The sequence below is a fragment of the Salvelinus namaycush genome, chromosome 25 (genome assembly GCF_016432855.1).
Source record: "Salvelinus namaycush isolate Seneca chromosome 25, SaNama_1.0, whole genome shotgun sequence".
NCBI classification, from domain to species: domain Eukaryota; kingdom Metazoa; phylum Chordata; class Actinopteri; order Salmoniformes; family Salmonidae; genus Salvelinus; species Salvelinus namaycush.
In genome coordinates, this window is record NC_052331.1 from 23096179 (window position 1) to 23118205 (window position 22027).

The 22027-nt window shown below is 40.9% G+C and overlaps 1 protein-coding gene across 1 annotated transcript in view; it reads left to right on the forward strand.

The window, feature by feature from the left end:
• Nucleotides 1-2025: 2025 nt before the first annotated feature.
• pappa2 (pappalysin 2) overlaps nucleotides 2026-22027 on the forward strand; it is a 66480-nt gene continuing 46478 nt past the window's right edge. The window contains exons 1-6 of the mRNA XM_038963260.1: nucleotides 2026-2575; nucleotides 6789-7848; nucleotides 13653-13801; nucleotides 16810-17103; nucleotides 17483-17675; nucleotides 17914-18044. Coding sequence (XP_038819188.1) covers nucleotides 2026-2575; nucleotides 6789-7848; nucleotides 13653-13801; nucleotides 16810-17103; nucleotides 17483-17675; nucleotides 17914-18044 — 2377 coding nt within the window. The remainder of the gene's footprint in view (nucleotides 2576-6788; nucleotides 7849-13652; nucleotides 13802-16809; nucleotides 17104-17482; nucleotides 17676-17913; nucleotides 18045-22027) is intronic.

The window sequence follows — 22027 nt, forward strand, 5'->3', positions numbered from 1 at the left end:
CGGTTAAGGAGGACGGACAGTGCATACAACTCGACGTCAACTGTGTGTAGAGTGACTGCCTGAATAGAGAGGTTTACTTTCCTCACTTACTGTATGTGTGTAGGGGCAGGGTTAGTGATGTCAGTCTGAAAGTAACATATAAAACGTTTCAGCGCGTTGTTTTGATCTTGTGAATAGGCTGTGGAAGAGGGCGAGACTGGCGGTTCATCAGCGCAGAAAATATATTAACAATTTCAAATGGGGATACAAGAGGACTTTACGCGCGCTTGAAGGTGATTTAACGAACAATTTTTCTTTGGAAAGTCTATTACCAGGATCAGCATTTAGTCTGATTCCCATTTACTTGCACTCATCTCTTGTCTCATACCTTGTATTTTTACTTTGCAACTAATTGCAGAGAAAGGAAATAGCAAGTAAAAGAACAATAGACAATAGTTTATGGTTAGCTTACTTATATTTCTGCCATTGTGTCGCCTAATGACTGCATTTCATTTAATTTCACCTGAGGTTAATATTTCAATAAAGCTTATCTTTACTGTATATGACTTTACAGTATAGCCCTTGAATTATAAATATTGTCTTAAAAGCATCAGCCAGCTTGTTCATTATTTTTGGCCACCCCTGCATCCTACTCACTGGGTGAATGTTAGGTTAACAACAACGGGCACTATCGAAACAGCGCACAAGGGGGAGATTGGTGGCAAGACCTGAAATAACCTTTATTTTGCCAGGTATGGATGAAAACATTGAAAGCATTACTTGAATGGGCCTATACTGAAAGAAGATAAAGAGAAAACCCACCAGTGACAATAGAATTCCCACTGAATTCTTTGGACAAACACGTCGACATAGTAGACATATTTCAAAAATTAATTCCAAATTCTAAATTGATGCTGCAAATACAGTAGCCTAATAACAATAGTTTCCTCATTTGTGTTCAATCAGGCGGTATCATGGCAGGCTGCTCTGACCGTCACTTTCCTTAATAGGCATGACCCGTTTACAGTGTAGCAGGTTTCAAAGGCGAGTTGATGTGATGCGCGCAGGTGAGGCTAGATGTGAGTCAAGTTGACGTTTTCCTTTGACCGGTGAAATAGCCAGAAGCTTTTATAAACCAAATATAAATTGAACCTCAATATGCAATAGCCTAAAGATTTTGCACTGTCAACGTCACATACTGCTACAGTTCCGCCCTTTGAGTGCACTCTATTTAGCTGCGTTTTGAAGTCGAGAAGTAAAACTGGCATCTGAGGAAAATAGGTGCGACAAACCTGCCTTGTAAACACATGTGAATTAAAGTGTTAGTCTAAGTAAATGTTTAATAAAGGGCATTGAATGCAGTGCACTAAATAGACCAGCCCAAACCAAAATAGGCAATTGCTTATGCAAAACATAGGCTACCTGCTTAAAAAGTTTTAATCCTTGGATTTATTATAATACTATTATTTTAGAAATATACAGAGTTACCCAGTTATCATTTAATGGGGAATATGTGTTTTAATCAAATCAGATCTTGTTGCTAGTTTATTCAACTTTTATATCTTAGAAGGAATAAACTAAAAACATTCCAAAATATCAATTCCAAATCTAAACTCCAAAATGTTGTGTCTCAGACTACTGTCTGTTGTCCTCATAATGATCAACACATGGTTGCTAAACTCTGCTCAATCAGATCATATCCAAAAGTACAAACGCACATTGGCTCAGAGAGCTGACAGTGAAGTGGCTCACTTAGCAAGTGAACAGTGCAGGTCCACTCGACAGCCGAGACAAGTAACATACTCAGCATCAGTTCTACATCTCCCTCCAGTGGCTCACCCAAGCAGATACACCACAAGGCAAAGAGGTCTCTATCATATAGGTCCTCTTGAGAAGTCCTCTTGTTCAGGTGGGTGCAATTCTGATGCTAATTCTAACCCAGGACTGCATAGTGCCTCTCATTGGGGCAATGGTGAGAAGAAGGTTAATCGGGGAAACTCTGAGGCAGTGCTACCCAAAGACAAGGAGGAGAGACATGTTAAGAGTATGGGGATGGTCAGTTCTCCTCACCTCGACTCCAGTAGAAAGCCTCCTAGTCAGCCTGAGGTGACAGTGGATTCAAACAGTGACAATGACAAACCAGAGGTTGATGGTGTGCGCTCTGAGGGCCCAGACAAGCAGTTGCGGCTCAAGAAGCAGCAGAGAGTTCCGACTGACACGCCCACCTTCCACAGAAGGGTCCGCCGTAGCCCGGCAGTCTCCAATGGTGAAGACAGTCGGGCAGCTTTCCCTGAAAGCATAGTAAACTCCCGGGGGATATTCTCTACGTTTCGACAGCTCAGTGACTATTCTGCTGAGAGTGAGGACTACCCTGGGGATCAGGAGGGACCACCTAACCCCGGCCCCGCCAGAATGTTGTGGGGTGCCCAGATCCCAGATGTCCACCCTAAGTGGATGTCTGCTTTGTACTTTAATGGACAGAAGGAACAACTGAGGGTCAATCCAACAGCTGGTATTGAGCTTCCTCGGGCCAAGTTCAGTGTTGAACTGTGGGTCAAACCAGAGGGTGGGCAGACTAACCCAGCCATCATAGCAGGTGAGTGATATTCCACAACATTCTCTCTCTCTCTCTCTCTCTCTCTCTCTCTCTCTCTCTCTCTCTCTCTCTCTCTCTCTCTCTCTCTCTCTCTCGCTCTCTCTCTCTCTCTCTCTCTCTCTCTCTCTCTCTCTCTCTCTCTCTCTCTCTCTCTCTCTCTCTCTCTCTCTCTCTCTCTCTCTCTCTCTCTCTCAGGATACACTGCAGACACAATGTATCTTGCATTGCAGACTTAACATGTCTGGGTTTGTTTAATTCATCATTCATATATTAATTTAATGGTTACATTTAATTGTTAAAATTGTTAAAAAGGATCATATTCAGTGTGAAGACCACACATGACATGGTTGGGAAGATGAGAGGAATTGGGAAATCAGCCGTTATGTGGTGCAAATGGGTTATTAAGGGGTGAAATTCCGCTGGGCACACCACGTCATTTTAACTTAGAAATGTGGGTCATTTTTGGTTGAGACATTGATCAATGAGATTTGAACTTTTATTCACCACTCAATAAGACAGCCAGAAGTTTGTTGAATTCCCAATTTGTTATCACTATGCTTTCAATCATCTAAAACCACAACCAAATTGCAATGGGAATTTTTGTTGTTGTGATTTTTGGTTTAGTTGTCATCTAAATGTGTTAACACTGGACTTTCAACCATTTCAAAGCACAAAAAAAGTTCAAATGGGAATACAATGTTAGATATTTTGTATTTATACAGCAACTTAATGTGTTATTACTGTTCTTCATCAAATAGCACAAACAAATTACCTGGATTGTAGTTTACATTAAAAGTACATAGTGCAAATGATCGATGCAGTTCGAGATTCTACACAGATATTTATATTGTGTAGATCTCAGTGGAGGCTGCAGAGGGGAGGACAGCTCATAATAATGGCTGGAATGGAGCGCATGGAATGGCATCGAACACATGGAAACTATGTGTTTGATGTATTTGATACCTTTCCACCTATTCCGCTCCAGCCACTACCACGAGCCCGTCCTCCCCAATTAAGGTTCCAACAACCTGTGGTAGATCTCCACAGACCTGCAACCTTTGCATGCTATCTTGAACATGCACGCTTTCTATAATTACATAATAATACTTTTCTAGTTACAGTTACCTCAACATGTGGCCATGGATGAGTTACTAATTTTAAGGTTAAATACAATTTGTTTGTAAGATAGCCTTAACTATAGGCTATTTACTGTATTACATAAGTCTTATCAAAATGTTAGGTTGACAATGGAACCAAATATCAAGATTTAAAGGAGATGTATCTAATGCTTGGATAGTTTAATCAGAGCCACTGCCTTAATCCTATTCTTTAACTTTTATTTTTGGTTTAGTTGGGGATGTGAATCAAGTTAATAGGCTATTTACCGTATTGAAAAAGTGAATGTGAATTGTGTTTGGTTGTCAACACAACCAAATATTAACGTTTTAAGGAGATGTATATTTTGTGCCACTGACTTAGTCTGACTTTAATTCCAGTCTACAAATTAATAATTGATATGTTGGAATCGCATCTCTATCTCAACCAAAAATCTAAGTTAAAAAATAGGACTAAATCAAATCAAACTTTAAAGGCACGTTAAATAAAGTTTGATTTGATTTAGTCTTGTTATTTAACTTAGAATTTTGGTTGAAATGGAGACTTGAATCTAACCTATTCATTATTAACTTGAAGATTACATTTGACATCAACCAAAACTTTAGGCCTATATGTATTGTCTATTTTTAGTTGAACCCTGGGTTGAACTAAAACAATAGCTGTTGATAACTTTGCAAATGTTAAATAGGCCAAAATATTATTATTATATATGACTTATAGAGTATAGTTACATTTCATTTGCTCAGTTAAACCTACCATTTGGAATGACTTCGATAGCAACAATGGATCTATTTAGTTATTATGAGATCTCTCAATAATCATTCTCACGGTAGCACATTGATAGCAGTCAGTGACAAATATCACATCTAAGTAGGGCTGGGCTTGGTAAAAACCCTGGATGGGAAACTAAATGTAGATAAATCAACTCTCCAATAGGAAGTGCTGCCCAGCCTATAGTTTTTTTCTGATAATGGATATAACTTTGACGTTCTGACGTTGTTTCAAAGGTACAAATTCAACATATTTTATACCAGGTTTGTATATGTTGAAAATAGGTTACCACGATGACATAATTCTGTGGTTGAAAGTTCACACTCAAAACAACAGTTGATGACTTTTTGCAAATCCAATGTATTTTCCACATACTGTAGATTCCATGTCACAATAAGTTGACAAATGACGCTGAAACAACATTAGTGGCCGTCACCTGCAGGCTTGTTGTTTTGATATCACGTTTTGAGAGGGTTAATGCTTAGTCATAGGCTACCCAGCAAGTAGATCCATTGCCACATGTGATGAAAAGTTCAATTAACACATTTTAAGTTATCCCAATCATTGGATTAATATCAAAACTAAATTCCTTTTTACAAGCCGTTTCCTCTGCTGTCTGTGAGGTGGGATGAATCAAAGATGTCTAGTCTAGTTTAAAACTTCAAAAAGGAGGAGTAAACTGAATTGCAAGGTTTATGTGGAGGTTCAATTTAAATAACATTGTTATTGATAGTGTAATCTCCTCGTATCCTGCAGGCGATATACCCACTCTAGTCCAACAGCAGAATAAGGCTAAGGGTTGAAGGCAATATGATATAGGCAATTAATTATTCATTATTTCACTGCATGAATGTAGAAAATCAAGAAAATAATCACAGTATTATTTGTATTGGGATGTAATTTATTGAATGATGTGGGAAATAGCCAGGATCAATGATTGAACCAGGGACTTCTCATATGTTAAACTAACATGCTACTGAAGGGGGTTAGGCAACCACAAGTCCACAAGAGCCACAATGCCTGCAGGTTTTCATCCTCGTCTTTTAACCAGGACTGGAGGAAGCAGCTGGGTACAATTGCTCAATTAAGGCTAGGATTCAATCCGATCGCGCTTTGTCGGCTATGTGCCATTTAAAGGTCATTTTCCGGTTGAACCGGCATATGCAGCGTTTACCGTGAATGCGGTCTCCGCGAACGCAGGAACAGTGCCTTTAAAAAGTGCATAGCCGACAAGTGTGATCAGATTGAATCCCTGCCCAAGAATCATCAAGAATAGAACCCCCCTTACCAACCCATCTATCTATGCAATTGCAATTCTGAAAATAGCCACACTTAATAGTTGTGTTTAGTAGGACTGTAGATACACTCTTAGATAAAATGGTTCCACATGGGTTCTTCGGCTGTCCCCATAGGATAACCTTTTATTTTTTATTTTATTCCAGGTAGAACCATTTTTGGTTCCAGACAGAACCCCTTTGGGATCAATATAAAAACCCTCTGTGGAAAGGGTTCTACATTGAATCCAAAAGGGTTCTACCTGGAATCAAGAGGGTTCTCCCTGGAACCAAAACGTTCTGCTAGATAGCACCTTTTTTGCTAAGAGTGAAGCTACACTACTCATTTGGGAATTGCTCATGTTTCCACCTCCTTTTAGTTTCCCTTTTTATTTTATTTGTATATCCTCATCACATGTCACTTATATTCATCATGACCTACAAGCTTTGGCCTCAATCTTTAGTGACCCTTATGTGACATTTCACAAATTAGTTTATTCCACAATTATATTATCACTTTTTTTTTCTATTAAAATAATGAATTTCTGAACTGGGTTTGATTGGCAGAATTAACATTTTAACAGATAAATTACAGACTAGTTTTATCCTCTACTCTTATAAATCTGCCTCTCTATTGTTGCCAGATAATAATACAGTATCAAGACTTTTACTTGGCAGAGATGCTGTGTTCTAACCACTACGTTGAGTGAATTAAATGCTTAACCATGATATTGGCCAACCCTCCTGAGGGATATTTTCATACAATTTCCCAGCTTTCTTTTCAATATCCCAAAAATGTCACGTTTTTGTGTGTACAGTGTGTATGGAAGGAAGGTGAAGGGGTTCCCTGACCTTTAGCTGTCCCGGCATAGAGCATCTGGAAGCCAGATGTGAGTCTCTCTTTTTGAAAAACAGCTGGGAATCAGTGCCTTGTTTAGGGAAATACCTTCAACCCCTCAACTCTCTGGGTAATTTGGCTTTAATTACATTGGAAGAGGATGCTCAATGTTTATGTCTTTTTACAAAATAATATTTGTCTTCCTTTTGTGTAGGGGTTTTTGACAACTGCTCCTACTCCTTAAGTGAGAAAGGATGGTCAGTAGGTATTCGGACAGTAGAACCCGGGGGGAGAAAAGATGCCAGATTCTTTTTTACACTTCGTACCGACCGCGCTCCCAAAGCAACGACTATCTATGGGCATCAGCGCTACCACCCTAACTCCTGGACTCACCTGATGGCCAGCTACAATGGTCACAATATGACCCTCTACATAGATGGTGCCAAGGTTGCGGAGAGCCGTTTGCAGTCTGGTAACCTCTACAGCCCATTCATGGAGACCTGTCGAACACTTCTTCTCGGTGGGGACCAATCAGACCTTGGGCACAACTTCCGAGGGCACATCGGAGGTATTGTGTTATGGGTGCTTCCTCGCACTCACGAGGACCTCCTGAAAGGGCGCTCTCAGATTGATAAGAGGGAACCAAACCTCGCTCTCTGGGCTGACTTCTCTGAGGTAGAGCAACATTGGAGTCCTCATAAGGACGGCTACCACCCGTCCATAGTCATTATCCCTATCCCTGAGCTGGAACATGTGTCCCCCTTCGTGCCCCCTCCCTGTGGGTTAACAGCCTGTGACAACACAGACATCATCCTCGGCTACAATAACCACTGGCAGCTGCGCACAGAGAAGAGGATCAGCTACCGCATTGTCAACATCTGTAACGACGACGGAAGTCGTCCCACCGTCTCCCAGGCCCAGATCCAGCAGCAGCACCAGGCACTTGTCGAAGCCTTCCGTTCCCACAACATCAGCTTGGAGCTGAGCACGCATACCATCCAGAACACATCTCTACGCCAGCGCTTCATCCTAAGCAACTGCCGGATCAGTAAGATTGGTAACAGGCACTGTGATGCGGAGTGTGACCACCCACTGACGGGCCATGATGGTGGGGACTGTCTGCGCCTGGGGCCCTGCTACAACTGGAAGAGGCGGGACGGGGTCTGCAACACAGAGTGCAACAGCATCCACTATGACTTCGATGATGGGGACTGTTGTGATCCGGAAGGCACGGATGTCCTGAAGACCTGCTTCGACCCAGAGTCCCCAGACAGGTGAGATATTTTCTTTCAAAAGAATTTGGGGCAGGAATCCTCAACCCTGCTCCTGGAAATCACTGGTCTATGAGTTTCTCCTGTATAACTTTACATTAGGTGCTCTTATACCTGTGCTCCTATATCTGTAATTACTTTAGTAAGTAGGGAAAAAATATGAATAGTTGCTGTGTTGGGCAGTTGTCCCAATCGTTTAGACATACAGTAGTAATGAGTCACAAACAATACCTTTATGCATTTTGGGGTCCAGAGCATTCTTCTATCTAATATCAAATTAAATTAATCTGTTTATAATGATGTTCTTTACTAGTACTGACAAAGAAAAAAATAGGTTTTGTCTCTGTCATCCTTAGCCTTCCTTAGCTGCCGCAACCAAAAAAGTATTTTGCTGCCTGCCCCTGTAATTATTATGGGACTTTGTGCATGTTGTGAGTTTTTAACGATAATGGCGGTAATGATATTGAGGTTCTACAGAGACCTTGGGAGCTTAACGCCTAATTAGCGATATCTTGATTTACTAAAGAGGCCTTAAGTGTCTGTCTTCAAGGCACACAAATTTAAACTCTGGAACAGTTTCTGAAAGCAAGTGAAACTGGGAATGGAAAGAGAAGCCAAAGTATACAGTTATTATGGCTAAACAATGAAAGCAGAAGTCTCCTCTGCTCCGTTCTATTCATTTTGACAGGCAGGCTTATTTGCGTTTCAAACAAAACACATGATGTATTGCCATAATATCTTTTTTGCTTAATAGTGCACAGCATGTAGGTAGAAATTCTAAACTTGAGTATGTTGTCTGATCCATTTCACAGATGTGAGAGATCAATAGACCATCTATATACATATAAAGTTTGGACAACCCTACTCATTCAAGAATTTTTCTTTATTTTTACTATTATCTACATTATAGAATAATAGTGAAAACATCAAAACTATGAAATAAAACATACGGAATCATGTAGTTGGTTACTACACATATGGAATTATCGTGTAGTAACCAAAAAAGTGTTAAAAAAATCTCAATATATTTAATATTTGAGATTCTTCAAAGTAGCCACCCTTTGCCTTGATGACAGCTTTGCACACTATTGGCATTCTCTCCACCAGCTTCACCTGGAATGCCTTTCCAACAGTTTGAAGGAGTTCCCACATATGCTGAGCACTTGTTGGCTGCTTTTCCTTTACTCTGCTGTCCAACTCATCCCAAACCATATCAATTGGGTTGAGGTCGTGTGACTGTGGAGGCCAGGTCATATGATGCAGCACTCCATCACTCTCCTTCTTGGTCAAATAGCCCTTACACAGACTGGAGGTGTGTTGGGTCACTGTCCTGTTGAAAAACAAATGATAATCTCACTAAGCGCAAAACAGATGGGGTGGCATATTGCTGCAGAATGCTGTGGTAGCCATGCTGGTTAATTGTGCCTTGAATTCTAAATAAATCATTGACAGTGTCACCAGCAACGCACCCCCACACCATCACACTTCTTCCTCCATGCTTCACGGTGGGAACCACACATGCAGAAATCATCCGTTCACCTACTCTGCGTCTCACAAAGACACAGGGTTTGGAAGAAAAAATCTCAAATTTGGACTCATCAGATCGAAGGACAGATTTCCACCGGTCTAATGTCCATTGCTTGTGTCTCTTGACCCAAAAAAGTATCTTCTTATTATTGGTGTCCTTTAGTAATGGTTTCTTTGCAGCAATTCGACCACGAAGACCTGATTCACGCAGTCTCCTCTGAACAGTTGATGTTGAGATGTGTCTGTTAACTCTGTGAAGCATTTATTTGGGCTCCAGTTTCCTCACAGCGCTTGATGGTTTTTGCGACTGCATTTGAAGAAACGTTCAAAGTTCTTAACATTTTCCGGATTGACTGACCTTCATGTTTTAAAGTAATGATGGACTGTCATTTCGCTTTGCTTTTTTGAGCTGTTCTTGCCATAATATGGACTCGGTCTTTTACCAAATAGGGCTATCTTCTGTATACCACCCCTACCTTGTCACAACACAACTGATTGGCTCAAATAAATTAAGAAGGAAATAAATTCTACAAAATAACTTTTAACAAGGCACACCTGTTAATTGAAATGCATTCCCGGTGACTACCTCATGAAGCTGGTTGAGAGAATGCCAAGCGGGTGCAAATCTGTCATCAAGGCAAAGGGTGGCTACTTTGAAGAATCTCAAATGTCAAATATATTTTGATTTGTTAAACACTTTTCTGGTTACTACATGATTCCATGTGTTATTTCATAGTTTTGATGTCTTCACTATTATTCTACAATGTAGAAAATAGTATAAATAAAGAAAAACCCTTGAATGAGTAGGTGTGTCCAAACTTTTGACTGGTCTGTATATCTCAGGAGGTTGGTTGCACCTTAAATGGGGATGGGATTGTGATAATAGCTGGAGAGGAATGAGTAGAATGGTATCAAATACATGAAACACATGGTTTGCATGTGTTTGATGCCATTCCATTTACTCCGTTCCAGACATTATTATGAGCCGTCCACCCCGTCCACTGATTATATATCTTGATATACTGTGCATTTCCGAGCTTCCTATGCGTTGCAAAGTATCATAGACTGCTTAAAATGAGCTACAATTTCCTGTAGATTATTTACAGTTGAAGTCTGAAGTTTACATACACTTAGGTTGGAGTCATTAAAACTAATTTTTCAACCACTCCACAAATTTATTGTGGTTAGGACATCTACTTTGTGCATGACACAAGTAATTTTTCCAACAATTGTTTACAGACAGATTATTTAATTTATAATTCACTGTATCACAATTCCAGTGGGTCAGAAGTTTACATACACTAAGTTGACTGTGCCTTTAAACAGCTTGGAAAATATCAGAAAATGACGTCATAGCTTTAGATGCTTCTGATAGGCTAATTGACATCATTTGAGTCAATTGGAGGTGTCCCTGTGGATGTATTTCAAGACCTACCTTCAAACTCAGTGCCTCTTTGCTTGACATCATGGTAAAATGAAAAGAAATCAGCCAAGACCTCAGAAAAAAATTGTAGACCTCCACAAGTCTGGTTCATGCTTGGGAGCAATTTCCAAACGCCTGAAGGTTCCCCGTGCATCTGTACAAACAATAGTACACAAGTATAAACACCATGGGACCACACAGCCGTCATACCGCTCAGGAAGGAGACGCGTCCTGTCTCCTAGAGATGAACGTACTTTGGTGCGAAAAGTGCAAATCAATCCCAGAACAACAGCAAAGGACCTTGTGAAGATGCTGGAGGAACCCGGTACAAAAGTATCTATATACCCACAGTAAAACGAGTCCTATATCGACATAATCTGAAAGGCCGCTCAGCAAGGAAGAAGCCACTGCTCCAAAACCGCCATAAAAAAAACAGATTACGGTTTGCAACTGCACATGGGGACAAAGATCGTACTTTTTGGAGAAATGTCCTCTGGTCTGATGAAACAAAAATATAACTGTTTGTTCTTAATGACCATTGTTATGTTTGGAGGAAAAAGGGGGAGGCTTGCAACCCGAAGTACACCATCCCAACCGTGAAGCATCATGTTGTGGGGAGCTTTGCTGCAGGAGGGACTGGTGCACTTCACAAAATAGATGGCATCATGAGGAATAAAAATGATGTGGATATATTGAAGCAACATCTCAAGACATCAGGCAGGAAGTTAAAGCTTGGTCGCAAATGGGTCTTCCAAATGGACAATGACCCCAAGCATACTTCCAAAGTTGTGGCAAAATGGCTTAAGGACAACAAAGTCAAGGTATTGGAGTGGCCATTACAAAGCCCTGACCTCAATCCTACAGAAAATGTGTGGGCAGAACTGAAAAAGCATTTCCGAGCAAGGAGGCCTACAAACCTGACTCAGTTACACCACCTCTGTCAGGAGGAATGGGCCAATATTCACCAACCTTATTGAGGGAAGCTTGTGGAAGGCTACCCGAAATGTTTGACCCAAGTTAAACAATTTAAAGGCAATGCGACCAAATATTAATTGAGTGTATGTAAACTTCTGACCCACTGGGAATTTGATGAAAGTAATAAAAGCTGAACTAAGTCATTCTCTCTACTATTATTCTGACATTTCACATTCTTAAAATAAAGTGGTATTCCTAACTGACCTAAAACAGGGAATTTTTACTTGGATTAAATGTCAGCAAATGTTGAAAAACTGAGTTTAAATGTATTTGGCTAAGGTGTATGTAAACTTCCGACTTCAACTGTATATGTTAAATTGGGGCTCCTTTCCCAAACTGATTGTTGGGGTTTATATTTTCATTTGAAGCAATATTGTTGCTGAGATTACCTGGGCACTAATAATACATTTGGAGTGCAGTCAGTCAGTGTGTTGTTTTGCACAATGAGGGAGTGATGGTATTTGTACTTTAAAGAGCAACAACAGCAGCTAAAAAGCCAGGTCCCTAGACAGATATAAAATTAAGTGTGTGGAAGGCATGAGCGAAGAACTGACTTCTGATTTATAGCTTGCAATGATGTAATCTCTCTTTATTACTTGCCAAAGTTTTCCCTACCTCTTACCCTTCACTAAAACTGTATGAATTGCGAATCCACCAGAGATGCAAATGCTTCATAAAACAGGGCTCTCTGGAATATCTGCAGCGCAGGTCTTTAAAAGGCTCTTGACCTGAGCTGGTTGGAAAAGTGCAATCTGTTGACTGCAATCCAGAGTTTTAGAATAATTAATGCAGGGATGACATTTTGATGGCATCTGTGGAGTGTACAATTTTATCTTTGGCTCTGGGATTTTTGGTATTTTTCTGTTTGAGTTACGGTCCAGGTATCTGCAGCTCGGCAATAGAACTCAATCCCTAGCCAATTGCTGTCACTACACAAATGTGTTGTTCAAGCAGACAGAGAGACAGCCATGAGGAATGGCCAGGTACATGAAGATTTTGGCAACACAAGAAAGTGACAGGAAAAACGAGGAGGACATTTTAGCCATTAATGCTGGGATATTCCCCTGCTGCTGAGGGGATCCAGAATTGGTGGTTTGAATCTGTTTGCAAGGCAAACTGGGTGGTTCTCAAAAATCACTTTTTCTTCAACAATGAAAGAATCAGGGTTTAAATTAAGCATGAACAGAATGGAAAAAAGATACATGGCCTTTGAGTACGGTTCTACAGTCCCAGTTCAGATTATCCAAGAAACACAGACGATTTTGAACATAATTCTATAAAATTTGTGCGGTATAACACTTTTTAAAGGAAGTAGGCCAGATGTATTTTTTTGGAGTGCCAGTGTTGTAAGACGTTTGTTTATGAATATTAGACTTCTCAACAGACTGAATGTTGTCCAAAGCTATACTGAATGGATTATATCAACCAAAACAGTGCTTCAACATGTAGAATTCAACATAAACAATCAATGATTTATTAAAAACAATCCATCTGTATTTCATATGTTGTGAATATGCATTATGAAGCTCATTTGACTTAATGATAAATTGGAGCAGATTGGCACAGCTTTTGCTTGTTTAATGAAACTTGAATGTAAGGCAGACTACACTTGGTCAGTTCTTGGGTGGTACACATCCAAGAAACAGTAGGTGGTTCAATTAATGGGCTAGACTATTTGGCAGGTTTCGAAAGGGCATTTCAAACGAATGGGCCAGTGATAGGTGCAAAGGCTTTCCAGCTATAACAGCACAAAAGAAAAATTACGTGACATATTCTAGAGTAAGGATTGTGGAAACAAACTGTCAAATTGACCCAGATTAAAAGCAGGGAATGCAAGAAAAAAAGAAATGCTAATGACATATACTTCCTCTCCCTGCTGCAGAGCCTATATGAGTGTAAAGGAACTGAAAGAGGTGTTGCACCTGAGCAGCACAGACACCCTCAATGTTTTCTTTGCCAACAACTCAGCCCGTGAAGAGTTAGCAGGGGCTGCAACCTGGCCATGGGCAAAGGAGGCCCTCAATCATCAGGGTAAGCTACTGCTATACCCCTTCCTTCTGTCTTTACCTGAATCAAACATAAAAGTCATTGATCTACACAATCCCTTCAAAATGATATGCATGCTAAAACATGCCAAACTGGATTACATTGACGTCCACTTGTGGTCAGTAAAAATTACACCAAAGTAAAAAGCAGAAGAGGTGCAGGTAGGCATTGCCCTTGTCTTCAAAATCTGGTTATGATTCTCTCTCTCCCCCTCTCATTCTCACTCTCCCTCTCTCCCTCCCTCCCACTCATTCACTCTCTTCCTTCTTCACTCTCCCCCTCACTATCCTCATCTCTTGCCCTCCACTCTTTGTTCTCAGTATTAGCCGTAACAAGATTAATGAGCCTTAATCCGGGGTATAAAAGAAAACACTTGTAGCGTGCATAGATTTCCCGGCAGATTGCCTCCTAATCATTAGGGCTTTCCAGTGTAAAGACAATCCCGACAACAACCAAACAAAAACCAGAAATGCCAGGGTAATGCCCTTTTGCCATTTATACATCGCTGCCAGCCCATTTGACTGTTTAAGCACTCGTTAAAGCTAAGAGTTTTCTCCTCACATCCAGCTCTTTCATAAATCTAAACTTTACCTGAAGTGGGAAGGTCTTTTTCTAATTGGTTTGGCTGGTATTATTTTGGCTGTGTATTACTAAAGAAATTGCTCTACCAAATAAAAAAAGACTGTACTATGTTACAGTCAAGTTGCTTCTTGTAAATTATCCTTTAGTCTTCTATTCTCTTCTGTGTATTCTCTTCCATCTACTGAAGAGCTTTAAATCACTCACAAAGAGTGCTTGGCCGGGGAGTGAAACCCCTTTAAAGTATTATTCTCTGTTCAATCAGGTTTGTTGTTGTGTTCCCTCTGGGTTGTGTCTTACCTCCTGGCACATTCATTATGGGCCCTGGGGATGGCGTGCGGAGCATTCCAGCACAGATGTCCTTTTCTTCATCCTCAGAGTTGAACTGCATCAACAAGCCAGTCAGTGTTTTGGGCTGGGCTTTCTCTGATGTGTCCCTGATGGACCGTCGTCTTGCAGGTTTCCCTCCCCTCTTTGAACCCCACAGCTCCCACAATTGAGGATATTTCACTCAAAGCCATGAATGATACGGGGAAAGACGCAGTGGTGCCACGACTGTAAGAGAGAAGAGAGACTTTGTAGTGTCAGTTGTGTAGTTACTTTTCACAGTCTTATTTTGTAACAAACTGTCAAGCTTGTATATCAGATGACACAGGAATATATATAGTGGGGTCCGAAATGATTGACACCCTTGATAAAGATGAGCAAAAATTACTGTATAAAATAAATTATTAAAATACTGAGCTATATTGTATGCTCAAAAAATTGGGGAAATTGTATACTTTTATACTTGTTCAATTGCTCAGAGAAAGAGGTTTTGTTTAACAATACTTTTTTCTCTCAAAAAGGTAGGGTTCAAAATCATAAAATGAATTCCCTTCACAACCTCAATACCTTGTGAGAATAAGGGCACTGAGCCTTGTTCTAAAATGTTTTATGAGTTGGAGAACACAGTGGGAGGGATCTTAGACTATTCCTCCATACCGAATCCTTCCATATCCTTGATATCCTTTGTCAGCACTTATGGACTGCCCTCTTCAATTCAAAGCACATGTTTTCAATGGGTATCAAGTCCAGAGACTGAGATGGCCATTGCAAAATGTAGATTCTTTTTTTTTTTTTTACCAATTAACCATTTATTTGTGTATTTTGATGTGGGTTATTGTCTTGCTGGAAGATCCACTTACGGCCATGTTTCAGCCTCCTGGCAGAGGCAACCAGGTTTTTGGTTTAAATGTCCTGGTACTGGGTAAAGTTCATGATGCCGTTGACCTTGGCTCCAGGACCAGTGGAAGCAAAATAGCCCCATAAGATCAAAGTTTCAAATCCAAGGTGAGATATTGAAAGGCATTGAAAACAGGGGTGTCAATCATTTTGAGAAAAAAGTATTACTTATTGAACAACATCTCATTCTCTGAGCATGGTCCACATTAGTATGTATTAGTATAAAATCATTTCCCAATTTGTTTTGCATATAATATAGCTCAGTATTTGAATTATTTATTTTGTAAAGTCACTTTTGCTCATCTTTATCAGGGTGTCAATCATGTCAAGCCCACTGTATGTTTACCCAGACCTGATGATTTATGTCTGAGGACAAACCATGAGAACCTTTTTAATGAGTCCTATCAGAAGTCTTCATCTGACAAGAGGATCCTCTACCAATTAACTTCGATTGTACCAGAAAATATTCTCCACCGAAGTGAATGTTGAAGCAGAACCCTGAAATACATCTGTCAATATTTACAGGCTATAAATGTGCTATTAAAGTGAAGTTGTCTCAACGGGCCCAGCGGAAGTCCTCACAAATTGAATAGTGTTTCTAATTAGAAAACAAATAGCATTTTTATTCTATTCCAGCTCTTAAAGTTAATAATGAGCAATAACCACTGCTTCCATATTCCATAAATTACATCATAAGAAATTATGCAAATTATTTCTGGGGAAAGCACTATACTTGTTTCTTACATGCTGAGTTAAAACTGCTGACGGGTTGCCTCATGTCTAAGTGGTTATAAATGTCACATCGTTTAAGGTTTTTATGACATTAGTTGGTTATAAAACCAAGTGTTAACATGGTATTATTCAGAAGCTTGTCAGACAAAATGTGTTCGACTGTTTGCTTGAGATGGCAAGCTTGACTAGCTAGTCAAGAAACACACAAAAAACATTGACACAGTCAATGAAATAGACATAAATAGAGATTGTGTCTGATTCATCTTCGCCCCAAAAAATAATGTCCCACTGTGATCATGGAGCTAGATCGTCTGGGATAGAAGTTATTTACGGGCTCTAAGAAATACCACCTAGCTATTTGGGAAGCAACAAAGGCAGATTATTTCAGCTATCTCACCACCTGTTGAGTTCTGTTAGAGTGGTAACATGACAACGATATCATCCGATCCTATCCACAGGTGGAATGGTCCTCAATCCATCCTACTTTGGCACTGTCGGACACAATAACACAATGATCCATGAGATGGGCCATATCTTTGGACTGTATCATGTCTTCAAGGGGGTCAGTGAGCGGGAGTCCTGTGATGACCCCTGTCAGGAGACTACTCCCTCCATGGAGACAGGAGACTTATGTGCAGACACGGCTCCTACACCAAAGTCAAAGGCCTGCCATGACCCTGGCCATGTAAACGACACCTGTGGGATAACGCTCTACCAGGACACACCGTACAACAACTACATGAGTTACACAGGTAGGTCTACTGTAACCTCTCTGCAATGCTGTCAACATAAGCTAGGCTGCATCCCAGTTCATCCCTTCATAGTGCACCACTTCTGACCTGGGCCCTATGGGCCCTGGTCAAAAGTAGTACACTATAAAAGGAATAGGTTTCTGTTTGGGACGCATCCCTAGAATGAGGCTGTGGTGCTGTATTCCTACTGCAAGACCACAAAGGTCTACTGTATATACAGTATTAAGTTACGTCCAAGTTTATTGCATTTGGACTAGGGATTGCATAGTATTGATAATTCATCCACATCAAACTTGAGTGATCAAGATTCTCTTGGCTGTTTAATGATGATTTCCGCTGGGAACATTGACTCTACTCTACTTTCACTTCTTCTCCTGAGACGATAACTGCACCAACCATTTCACACCAAATCAAGTGGCTCGGATGCATTGTTATATGGATCTAGTCTACGAGAACTGGCTGAAAGGGAGAAGGCCCACCCCCATCCCTCTCAAGCCCATGGTGATTGGACAGAGCTCAGACTCGGTCTCCATTCATTGGCTTCCACCTGTAAGAGGGCCACTTCATCAAAGGTAGAATAATTGTGGAGCTACATTTTTTCCTCATATCAACAGTAATGAGATAGGATGCATCCCAAATGGTTTCAATTCCCTATATAGCTCACTACTTTTAACCAGTGCCCATAGGGAGCCCATAGTGCACTATAAAGGGAATAGGGTGCCATTTGGGATGCAGACATAGATATTCATGAATGATCATGACAATTTCAAATATTTTCTGATACTTACATTTGAGCACCTCTATTGACAGTTCTCCTACAGTGGATAGTGTAAACTGCAGGGACTGTGAGGCAGATGGTGTTTTCCATCAGTATGCCTATGAGGCCACATCGCCACGGGTCTGTGACTCCTCCGGATACTGGACACCTGAAGAGGCTACTGGTCAGTATTTTTCTTTAGACACTCATGGGCCTGTGTGACTCAGATTGGTGGCACATGCCACTTGCAACATCAGGGTTGTGGGTTCAATTTCTGATGTGGCCATCCATAACAAAATGTATACATGCACCTCTGTAAATACATTTGTATAAAAGTGTCTGATAAATGGCATATACTATGATAATTACATTGGCCACTAGTAAACAGTCTAGGAAAGAAGTCTCAGAGATTGCACACTCAGTGACATGTCTCTGACACCCCAAACACATAGTAAAGTAGACACGTATTCATTGTCTGAAAAAAATGGCTGATTTTAGTGTCCGTTTTGAACATACACAAAACATTCAGTTACAGTTTAGTTTCTGCCTTTCTACCAGGGGGGTCCCCTGTTCTCCTGTGGGTAAGGTGCGTGCAAGGATAAAGACTGTCTGGAGAAAAATACGATAATCATTAAATGATAATTGCCAGGCTAAATAACTTATTTTGTTTTAGCCATAAGAAAAACACGGTGCTTGGCAGGGTCAACTTTTGGTAATGTTGGGTGCTGTGGAACATTAAACTATCATAAAAACAATGTATCCTGTAGAGCTTTGAAACCTTATGCTTCATGTACCAGTTCCTTATTATCCCAATCAAGATTATTTGAGTGTACAGAAGCCCAGTCTTTTGACATGACGTGTAAAACGTTTAGAAAATTCTACGAAAATATTTGGAAATTCTCAGATGAAATTTATGCTTTCAAAAAAGACAGAGAAATCAAAATCAAGTTAAAATTAAATCAAATGTTATTTAGGACATGCTTCATGAACAACAGGTGTACACTAACAGTGAAATGTTTGCTTACAGGCCCTTCCCAACAATGCAGAGAGAAAAATATAGAAAATATTAACACATTGAATAAATACACAAAGAGTAACGATAACTTGGCTGTATGCACAGGGTACCAGTACCAAGTCTATGTGCAGGGGTACGAGGTAATTGAAGTAAATATGTACAGTATATATACTGTAGGTAGTGGTAAAGTGACTTGGAAACATGATAGATAACAGTAGCAGCAGCATATGTGATGAGTCAATAGAGTTATTGCAAAGAGAGTCAATGCAGATAGTCCAGGTAGCTATTTGGTTAGCTATTTAGCAGTCTTATGGCTTCGGGGTATAAGCTGTTCAGGGTCCTGTTGGTTCCAGACTTGGCGCATCGGTAACGCTTGCCATGCGGTAGCAGAGAGAACTGTCTGTGACTTGGGTAGCTGGCGTCTTTGACAATTTTTAGGGCCTTCCTCTGACACCACCTGGTATAGAGGTCCTGGATGGCAGGGAGCTCGGCCCCAGTGATGTACTGGGCCGTACGCACTACCCTCTGTCATGCCTTGCAGTCGGATACCAAACTTTATGAGGATCTGAGGGCCCATGCTATATCTTTTCAACGTCCTGAGAGAGGAGGCATTGTCGTGTCTTCTTCACAACTGTGTTGGTGTGTGTGGACCATGTAAATCCGTTAGTGATGTGGACACCGAGGAACTTGAGGCTCTCGACCCCCTCCACTACAGCTCTGTTGATGTGGATGGGGGCGTGCATGGCCCCTCCATTTCCTTTAGCCCACAATCAGCTCCTTTGCTCTTGCTGATGTTGAGGAAGAGGTTGTCTTCCTGGCACCACACTGCCAGGTCACTAACCTCCTCTCTATATGCGGTCTCATCGTCAGGCCTACCACTGTCGTGTCGTCAGCAAACTTAATCATGGTGTTGGAGTTGTGCGCGGCCACGCAATTGTAGGTGAATAGGGAGTACAGGAGGGGACTAAGCACCCACCCCTGAGGCGCACCCACCCCTGAGATGCCCCCATGTTTAGAGTCAGTGTGGCGAATGTGTTGATGCCTACCCTCACCAACTGGGGACGGCCTGGTCAGGAAGACCAGAGGATCCAGTTACAGAGGGAGGTTTTCAGTCCCAGGGTCCTGAGCTTAGTGATGAGCTAGGAGGGCACTATGGTGTTGAACGCTGAGCTGCAGTCAATTAACAGTATTCTCACATAGGTGTTCCTCTTGTCCAGGTGGGAGAGGACAGTTGGAATGCAATAGAGATTGTGTCATCTGTGGATCTGTTGGGGCGGGATGCGAATTGGAGTGGGTCCAGGGTGTCTGGGATGATAGAATTGATGTGAGCCATGACCAGCCTTTCAAAGCTTTTCATGGCTACAGATGTGAGTGCTATGGGGCGATAGTAATTTAGATAGGTTACCTTGGCATTCTTGTGCTCAGAGACTATGGTGGTCTGCTTGAAACATGTGTAGTTGAAGTCAGAAGTTTACATACATTTAGGCTGGAGTCATTAAAACTTGTTTTTCAACCACTCCACACATTTCTTGTTAACAAACTATAGTTTTGGCAAGTTCTTTAGGACATCTACTTTGTGCATGACACAAGTAATTTTTCCAACAATTGTTTACAGACAGATTATTTAATTTATAATGCATTGTATAACAATTCCAGTGGATCAGAAGTTTACATACACTAAGTTGACTGTGCCTTGAAACAGCTTGGAAAATTCCAGAAAATGATGTCATGGCTTTAGAAGCTACTGACAGGCTAATTGACAGCTAATTGACATAATATGAGTCAATTGGAGGTGTACCTGTGAATGTATTTCAAGGCCTACCTTCACACTCAGTGCCTCTTTGCTTGACATCATGGGAAAATGACAAGAAATCAGCCAAGACCTCAGAAAAAAATAAAATAATTTAGACCTCCACAAGTCTGGTTCATCCTTGGGAGCAATTTCCAAATGTCTGACGGTATCACGTTCATCTGTACAAACAATAGTACGCAAGTATAAACACCATATGGACCACGCAGCCATCATACCGCTCAGGAATCAGACTCGTTCTGTCTCCTAGAGATGAACGTACTTTGGTGCGAAAAGTGCAAATCAATCCCAGAACAACAGCAAAGGACCTTGTGAAGATGCTGGAGGGAACAGGTACAAAAGTGTCTATATCCACATTAAAATATTGACATAATCTGAAAGGCCGCTCAGCAAGGAAAAAGCCACTGCTCCACAACTGCCATAAGAAAGCACATGGGGACAAAGATTGTACTTTTTGGAAAAATGTCCTCTGGTCTGATGAAACAAAAATAGAACTGTTTGGCCATAATGACCATCGTTATGTTTGGAGGAAAAAGGGGAGGCTTGCAAGCCGAAGAACACCATCCCAACCGTGAAGCACTGGGGTGGCAGCATCATGTTGTGGGGCTGCTTTGCTGCAGGAGGGACTGGTGCACTTCACAAAATAGATGGCATCACGAGGATGGAAAATTATGTGGATATATTGAAGCAACATCTCAAGTCATCAGTCAGGATGTTAAAGCTTGGTTGCAAACGGGTCTTCCAAATGGACAATGACCACAAGCATACTTCCAAAGTTGTGGCAAAATGGCTTAAGAACAACAAAGTCAAGGTATCGGAGTGGCCATCACAAAGCCCTGATCTCAATCCTACAGAAAATTTGTGGGCAGAACTGAAAAAGCATGTGTGAGCAAGGAGGTCTAAAAAACTGACTCAGTTACCCCAGAATTGTCAGGAGGAATGGGCCAAAATTCACCCAACTTATTGTGGGAAGCTTGTGGAAGGCTACCCAAAATGTTTGACCCAAGTTAAACAATTTAACGGCAATGCGACCAAATACTAATTGACTGTTGGCAAACTTCTGACCCACTGGGAATGTGACGATAGGAATAAAAGCTGAAATAAAAAACTATTATTCTGACATTTCACATTCTTAAAATAAAGTGGTGATCCTAACTGACCTAAAACAGGGAATTTTTACTAGGATTAAATGTCAGGAATTGTGAAAAACTGAGTTTAAATGTATTTGGCTAAGGTGTATGTAAACTTCCGACTTCAACTGTAGGTATTATGGACTGGGTTAGGCAGAGGTTGAAATTGTCAGTGAAGTCACCCGCCAGCTGGTCAGCGTATGCTCTGAGAA